We start from the raw sequence: 9,021 nt of genomic DNA, 5'->3' as shown, positions 1-9,021 counted from the left end.
CATTTGCTGTAGCATCACTATTTCCAAGGATTTATTTAGCTATTCACAGATATTTATTGAATATCTAGTACATTCCTAGACACTGTGAGTGTATGAGAACAGCAGATGGGACAGAACTGAGACTGTAAAGAACTTGCATTTTAGTGAGAAGGGGTATGGGGTGTGGGGAGAGATGACAGACACAATGCATAAGGGAAGCGTGGTAGGTTAAATGCGGATAGGAGCTCTGGAGAAGAGGAAAGCAGTGAGGGGCTGGGGAGGAATTGCCATTTTAAATAAGATGGTCAGAGACGGCTCACTGGAGGGGACACTTGAGTAAAAAGTGAGTGAGGAGTAAGGAAGCCCCACAGGTGTCCATGAGGAGATCATTTCCAGCAGAGAGGAGAGTAAAAAAAATGCAAAATCCTGCATCAGGAATCTGTCTGGCTTATTTGAGAAAGGGCAGGGTGTGGGGGTGTGGTCAGACACAAGTGAGCACAGGGGAGAGTAGCAGGGATAAGGCCAGAAGATCATGGGGGAGTAGGGGTGGGGTTCAGTTCACACAGAACCTTGAAAGACTTAAACCTTTACTCTGAGTGAGAGAGTTTTGAGGGGCAGTGTCATTATCCAACCTTCAATTTAATAGGCTATTACTGGGGTCGGCTAGAGATGGTGTGTGCTGTGCTCAGTCGCTTCAGTCGGGTCTGACTCTGTGACCTCATGGACTGTAGTTTGCCAGGCTCCTCTGTCCATGGGATTTTCCAGGCAAGAATACTAGAGTGGGTTGCCATGCCCTCCCGCAGGGAATCTTCCCGACCCAGGCATTGAACCTGTCTCCTGCACTGTAGGCAGATTCTTTACCACTGAGCCACCAGGAAAGCCTAGAAATGATAGGTATCCTTAGTGAAAGTGAAAGTGAAGTGGCTCAGTCGTGTCCAACTCTTTGCGACCCCATGGACTGTAGCCTACCAGGCTCCTCCGTCCATGGGATTTCCCAGGCAAGAATACTGGAGTGGGTTGCCATTTCCTTCTCCAGAGAATCTTCCTGACCCAGGGATCAAACCCAGGTCTCCCACATTGTTAGGAAGACGCTTTACCATCTGAGCCACCAGGGAAGTCCTTAGTGGGTATCCTTAGTAGGTCACAAGGTATCTGTTGTGACTCCTTGATGATGCTGCCATAGCAGAAGGTAAACTAGTGAGTACGGCTGTGTTTCAATAAAACTATTTACAAGAACAGGTGGCAGGCCAGATTTGGCCCCTACTGATCCTTGTGTTGTTGCAATAATGCACAGGAGAGATGAAGGTGGATTGGACCAGGTTGAAGCAGTGAAGTTAGATCAGATATTGGCTACATTCTGAAGCTAGTGCCCTCAGGACTTGCTGTCAGACCAGATGTGAAGTGTGAGAGAAACCAAGGGAAGTGACGAGAGAAACCAAGGATGACTCTACGGTGTTTGGCTTGAGCAACTGGGTAAACAGAGTCACCACTACTGAAATAAAGGGAGAAAACCCAGCGAGGAGGTTTGGTGTAGGACTGAGAGGAGGGTATCAGGAGTCAGTTTGGGAAGTGAAAATGCAAGATGCCTTTAGGATAAAGGAATTGGGCCATCAGTTCCCTCTAACTCCCCGTCCAGTCCCCATATTCTATGATTCCACAACTGTGAGAGAATAAACAGCTACCCTGGTGGTTTCTGTGGTAATTGTGTTCTTCAGAGAGACCTTCCACTCTGTATTACTCCACTTTCCCAAATGCAATTGGTGATTATGCTGGCTAGAGATCAGTTGTTGGAAAACAGGCACACTGGAAGGGAGCAACTGCCAGCTGAAACTCGCAGGAGCACTTGGAAGAGTAGCATGAATGGTGTGCGTGCTGAGGAGGCTTTGAGAGCTGGAGGCAAATTCCTGTGTATCTTAGTTTCCTGGAGGTTACTCATAATGGAGGGTTGTCAGCCGACCAGGCTAAGAATGTTCAATTTGTTTTCAGAGAAAAAGCAAAACATCTTCTTCGACTTCACCTCGGCTCCACTCTCAGAATGGCCACACTTCAGACCCACTCACCCTCTGCATAGACACCCGGGAGCCGGGCGCTGATCCCGCCGGCCCCTGGGGACCCTCAGGACACAGACGTGGTCTTTTCCACTAGCTTCTGCAGGCAATTTCCTCCCTCTTTTCTCTCCTCCCTGGGAGATATATCCTCTGTCTGCCCGAATTCTTTCCACCCAAGAAGTGGCTCGGTGCCAGTGGGGTTGTTTGCTGTGTAGGGAGCTGGCAAACCACTTTGAGAGTGAGCTGATAGTAATATATTTAAAATACGAGCATTTATCAGAGCAGCAGATGGAGGCAGCAGAGTGGAGCTCCCAGAACGGAGGGCAGGGAGTGTTTCATTCAAGTGTAAAGCTCACACCATCTAGACTTAGCTGGCACCAGCTTCTGAAACCAATGAACAGGAGGAAAACAAAAAAGGCCACCTTTGTGCTAGGTTCCAGAGGTCACAGCATTCCCTGACCGGGTGTCCTCAGTGTCTCAAAGGCTGCATTCACTACAGAATGGGAAGGAAAACCCTTCTCAATTGTTTTCCTTAATATGTTTTATTTCCTTAAAGTTTAGTAATTTTAATAGAAATTTCAAGCCTTGGAGCAAATGGAAATAGAGACCAAATGAATGCATTTATGTATGCGTGCGTTAATTCATTCCACAAGCACTTATTACATGCCTGGACATGCCAGGAGTTGTGGCATATTCTGGAACACTGAACCAGGCAGATGTATGCCTTGTTGTAATTCCTAAATATTACAGCTGTCAGAAGTATTTTTGTTATAATTTTTTACAACCATCTCCACAACCCACCCTAAAAGTAAAAATATATTTAAGACCTATTCTATATACTATTTGAACTATATAAAGGAGTGTATTTTTTAGTGGTAAATTTCCTGAGGGTCCAAGTGTTATGCTCAATACATTAGTGTGAAAAAAAACCATGATATTAATTTCAAATTGCCTGTTTGAGAAGCGTATTATTTTTATCGTGTCAGGGTAAAGTAGATATATATTAGGTAACACTTCGTTGTTATGGATGACTATATCTCTAATCTTCAATCTACATGCTCTTAGAGCTCTACTGTTCTTTTTATTTTGCTTTTTGTTTTTAAAGTCATTTATTCAGCAACAATTTTGAACATGTATTCAATTTCAGATTGTGTGATTCTCTGGGCAACTATGAAGGTGATCAATAGGCATTCCTGCCTTATATACCTGCCTTCCCACACTACAGGAGGTTGGGCAAGCACTACATTCAGGGGAGCTAAGGACCGTGGAAGGAAAGAGCCAGGAAATACCAGGGTTGGAGAAGGAGACTGTGGTGAAGGAAGCTCTAGAGTTGGTCAAGTCGACTAAAAGTTCTCAACAGGACAGATGTTGCTCCCTCCAAGAGTTTGAGACTCTTAGGGGGTGTTACCATTGGTCACTGATAGGAGACATTTAGTGGATGAAGGCCAGGAATGCTGGATGTTCTGCTACGCATGATTCAGTCCTACTCACAAAGACCCATCCTACATCCAACAGGACATTTGAGTGTCCCACCAGACATTTGTCTGGGTGAAAATTTGGTTACAATTGTCTGAGCCTAATATCCAACTCATGTCACATGTAAGCACAAAGTATGCTTTACCCAGTTTTAATAAAAACTGCATTTCCAGGAATACAACTCCCTTATGAGTCAAAGAAATATTGTGTTCTGTTCTTTTTGGAATTTTGCCAAGAGTCGTTCACCAGCCTGAAAAGTCATATCACTGACTGTCTCATTGCTCTTGGCATTTGTGTCTCTGAAACAATACACTTGAATCGGTTCATTTGTACCTATCAGTCCCCTGTGGTTCTAGGCAAACATTTGTTATGTGTTTGACTGTAGGTGTACCCAAGCATATACATACAGAAACATCCATTTTATTCCATACAACTTGCATTTTTTCCTATTACAATTAAAGTATTATTTTGGATTTTTGAAAATTACAGGTGTAGATATATTATCTACAGCATTTGTTGCAAGATAGTAAAAAGCAGGATACCTTTTAAAAATATATAAAATGGGGGCATTCCATCTCTAGGGTAAGAACAAGTGACATGGGCAAAGAAGGTGGAAAACACATTCTAGGCAGTACTCTAAAAGTTTAATATGAATAGAATCACCTGGAGATTTTGTTAAAACATGGATTTTGATTCAGTAATAAGCTCTTGGGTGATGTTGATGCTGCTGGTCCATGGGCCATTCTTTGAGTGGCAAAGTAGAGAAGATTGTAGGTGCAAAGGTATGAAGTCTTGGAAGAGTTTTTCTGGGAAACAACCAGGAACTTGGTATAATCAGAGCACAAAATGTGAAGTGTTGTGAGGTGGGAAATAAATTAAAGAGGGAGACAGGGTCAGAACAGGTAGAACTATGGCCACCCTGTCTTGACTTCACTCTGTAGACAGTCGAGTGCCCTGGAAGGGCTTTAAGCAGATCTGTGTAAGGTTACATCTCTGCCACCATGGGCGACGGCTCTGTCAGATGTAGGAAGTCGTGAGAAGGGCTTTCACAATTAAGTCCCATGAGAAAATAACAAAAATAAGGACCTGAACTGAGGAAGCCACAGCAGAAGTGGAAGGAAGAAGACAGGTATCATGATTTGAAGTTAGAGTTACTGGGACTTGACGACTGATTGAACACAGGGAGTAAAAGACAGGAAGGATCAAGAATGACTTTCATGCTGCTGGCATGAGCTTTGGGTGTATAATGATGCTATTATTGACTAGCACTGGGAGCAGAGAAGGGTATACAAGTTTGAGGGCAATGTTTAGGGAAACTGACTTCAGATAAATGAATTCCAAGTGTCTACCCAATCAAAAACTAGAAAGATGTCCAGCTGAACTTTGATGTGAGGACTTTTATTGACTATATCATGGAGAAAAAGAACCCTGTACACTGTTGAAAGGAATGTAAATTTGCATAACCACTATGGAAATTAGTTTGAAGTTTCCTCAAAAAATAGAAAAAAAAATACTATATGATCCAGCAATCCCACTTCTGGATATATTCTCAAAGGAATTAAGATCAGGAACTCAAAGAAATTTCTGCACTCCCATGCTCATTGCAGTGTTATTTACAATAGCCAAGGGATGGGTGCAATGTAAATACAATGTAAATGTCCATCAACAGATAAATAAAGAAAATGTGGTATATACATACAATGGAACATTTTGCAGCCTTAAAAAAGAAGAGAATCCTGCCATTTGTGACAATATGGATGAACCAGGAAGACATTATGCTAAGGGAAATAAGCCAGACACAGTAGGACAACACATGATACCATTTATATGAGGAATCAAAATAGTCAAACACACAGAAGCAGAGAGAAGAATGGTGGTTGCTGGGGCTAAGGGGAGGCAGAAACGGGGAAGTTATTTGTCTAAGGGTACAAAGAGAGTCCCTCGGACTGCAAGGAGATCCAGTCAATCTAAAGGAAATCAATGCTGAATATTCATTGGAAGGACTGATGCTGAAGCTGAAGCTCCAACGCTTTGGCCACCTGATGCGAAGAACCGACTCATTAGAAAAGACCCTGATGCTGGTAAAGATTGAAGGCAAGAGGAGAAGGGGAGGACAGAGGATGAGATGGTTGGACGGCATCATCAACTCGATGGACATGAGTTTGAGCTAGCTCCGGGAGTTGGTGATGGACAGGGAAGCCTGGAGTGCTACAGTCCATGGGACACGACTGAGTGACTGAGCTGAACTGAACTGACAAAGTTTCAGTTATACAAGATAAATAAGTCCTAGAGATCTACTACTACAAGCAAAGTGCTTATAGTTTATGATACTGTATTATATACTTAGGAGAAGGCAATGGCACCCCACTCCAGTACTCTTGCCTGGAAAATCCCATGGACAGAGGAGCCTGGAGGGCTATGGTCCATGGGGTCTCAAAGAGTCAGACACGACTGAGCAACTTCACTTTCACTTTTCACTTTCATGCATTGGAAAAGGAAATGGCAACCCACTCCAGTGTTCTTGCCTGGAAAATCCCAGGGACGGGGGAGCCTGGTGGGCTGCTGTCTATTGGGTCGCGCAGAGTCGGACATGACTGAAGTGACTTAGCGGCAGCAGCAGCAGCAGGATTATATACTTAAAAGTTTTCTAAGATGGTAGAAAACCAAGATGGTAGCTGTTATATGCTATTACAAAAAATTAAAAATAGTAATAAAGCAGGAGAAAACTTTTAGAGATGATGAATATATTGATATTTATGGCATAGATTTTGGTGATGGTTTCATGGATATATACATATCTCCAACTCATAAAATGATATACACAAACTATGTAGAGCTCTTTGTATGTCAATCATACCTCAATCAAATGTTTTTTAAAGAAGCATATTGTATTTCACTCTAGTAGGCATCACTTTCGTAGGAGTTCATCTGTCACACAGAGAGTGGAGGAGGAACATGTGCATTTCCTACAAGCTCCATGGTTGTCCAGACCAGGTGTTCTAATGAGAAGAAAAGGGGCAGTTGCTGCTGCTGCTGCTGCTGCTAAGTCGCTTCAGCCGTGTCCGACTCTGTGCAACCCCATAGACGGCAGCCCACCAGGCTCTGCCGTCCCTGGGATTCTCCAGGCAAGAATACTGGAGTGGGTTGCCATTTCCTTCTCCAGTGCATGAAAGGGAAAAGTGAAAGTGAAGTCGCTCAGTGGTGTCTGACTCTTAGCGACCCCATGGGCTGTAGCCTACCCGGCTCCTCCGTCCATGGGATTTTCCAGGCAAGAGTACTGGAGTGGGGTGCCATTGCCTTCCCCGAAAGGGGCAGTACAACATATTTATTTTATTTTGAAAAATGGATGAAATATTGTAATCATCTGAGAGGTGTCAGAGACTCTTCGCAATCCCATGGACTGTAGACTTCCAGGCTCCTTTGTGCATAGAAGAATTCTCCAGGCAAGAATACTGGAGTGGGTTGCCATTTCCTTCTCCAGGGGATCTTTCCAATCCAGGGATTGAACCCGGTCTCCTGCATTGCAGGCAGATTCTTTACCGTTTGAACCACCAGGGAAGCCTGTAGAAGACACAGGTAGAATTATAATTCCTGTTTCTCAGGGTCAATCTCTGTCTCTATCTTTTTTGTGTGTCTCTATCTGTCAACACACACACACACACACACACACACACACACACACACACACACACACACATACCAGAGTCCTGTCTTTGTGTTGTTGCCAGTTTACAGACACTGGCATGGCATTGAGTTTGAGGTGGTCCCTGTGAGGTCATGGGCCTGGTGTTCCCCTTTTTGTGTTTAGTTGTATCAATTTCCATAAATACCAAGAACAACTAGCCTACTTTGAGAGCTCAGAACCAGTCCTCGCCATCATCTTAAATTGCTTTACCTTATTTGATTTTATACGAAAAAAATTCATAAATGAGGAAACTGAAGCTTGTAGAGAGAGATCAGGTCATATGCCTATGGTCACACAGAGAGAAGAAACGACAAATTTAGCCTGGATCCCATTTCCTTTCTTTTTTTTTTCAATATGTTAATATTTTATTTTCATAGCTGATATTAAGAAAATTAGAAAATGATCAATGATAGCTACTTTGGTGGTTTTATACTCCTTGGTTTCCCTGGGCGGCCTCAACTGGAGATGATCATCTCTGGGGTTGTATTTTTCTTCTACACTATTGCCTTGATAGGAAATATCGCTATCATCCTGCTGCCGTTACTAGATGAACATCTCCAAATTCCTATGTACTTCTTCCTCAGAAATTTGGCCATCTTGGATCTCTGCTATACCACAAATATAGTCCCACAGATGTTGGTCAATGTTTGGGGTAAAGACAAAAAGATCTCTTTCAGTGGTTGTGCCTTTCAACTTTTCATTGATGTAACATTATGCACAGTTGAATGCATGCTCCTGGCTGTGATGTCCTATGACAGATTCAATGCTGTCTGCAAGCCTCTACATTATATGACAATAATGAACCCTCAACTCTGTCGAGGCCTAGTGGCCATGACCTGGATAATTGGTATCATTAATTGTATGATACTCTCTCCCTATGCTATGAGTCTTCCTCGATGTGAAAACCACCACCTGGATCACTATTTCTGTGAGATATCTGCAATGGTCAAAATTGTATGTGTGGACACCACAGACATGGAAGAAATCATATCTGCATTGTGTTTTTTCATTTTCTTCCCATCGCTTCTTCTCATTCTGGTTTCATATAGCTTCACTGCTGTAGCTGTGCTCAAGGCCAAGTCTGCTGCAGGGAGACGAAAAGCATTTGGGACCTGTTCCTCCCATCTCATTGTGGTATCCATCTTCTATGGGACTGTTATCTACATGTACATACAACTGGGAAACAGTCCATCTCAGGATGAGGGTAAACTACTCAGTATCTTTTATTCCATTTTTGCTCCCAGCTTGAACTCACTGATCTATACATTAAGGAATAAGGAGTTCAAGGGGGCCATGAAGAGGCTGATTAGAAAAGAAAAACTTTCTGGAGAAATAATAGGACACTAACATCTTTTCACAAGGCATTTCCAATAAAGAAATTGGCCCCATGTAACCTTTAATTCATTGTGAAATTATTTTAGTAGCAGCCATTACCTAAAAGTGAAAATAATACCTAGAAAAATGTGCTTATATTTTAATGTCAGTGTCCTGTAATGACAAGGGTTGATTCTAAACTAAACATGCCTTTCAAAGTCACTAGCTAATGGCCAACAGGCACATGAATAGATGCTCAAAATCATCAATTATTAGAGAAATCCAAATCAAAATTACAATGAGGTATCACCTCACACCAGTCAAAATGGTCATCATTTAAAAGTCTACAAATAATAAATGCTGGAGAGGATATGGAGAGAAAAAGAACTCTCTTACACTGTTGATGGGAATGTAAGATGGAGCAGCCACAGTTGAAATCAGTATGGAAGTTCCTTTAAAAACTAAAAATAGAGTTATTATATAATCTTGAAACCCCACTCTTGGGCATGTATCTGGAGA

General features: G+C 42.6%; 1 protein-coding gene across 1 annotated transcript; it reads left to right on the top strand.

Moving 5' to 3' along the window:
• The first annotated feature begins 7,587 nt into the window (after positions 1–7,587).
• On the top strand, positions 7,588–8,535 carry LOC145533132 (olfactory receptor 2W1-like). The gene has a single exon (XM_081559845.1). The coding sequence runs from the start codon at positions 7,588–7,590 to the stop codon at positions 8,533–8,535; it is 948 nt and encodes a 315-aa protein (XP_081415971.1).
• The last annotated feature ends 486 nt before the right edge of the window (positions 8,536–9,021 follow it).

The sequence above is a fragment of the Giraffa tippelskirchi genome, chromosome 2, assembly GCF_054371585.1.
Source record: "Giraffa tippelskirchi isolate mGirTip1 chromosome 2, T2T-mGirTip1v1.2.pri, whole genome shotgun sequence".
NCBI classification, from domain to species: domain Eukaryota; kingdom Metazoa; phylum Chordata; class Mammalia; order Artiodactyla; family Giraffidae; genus Giraffa; species Giraffa tippelskirchi.
The sequence above is the reverse complement of the archived record's forward strand: the minus strand, read 5'-3'. Positions and strand labels throughout refer to the sequence as shown.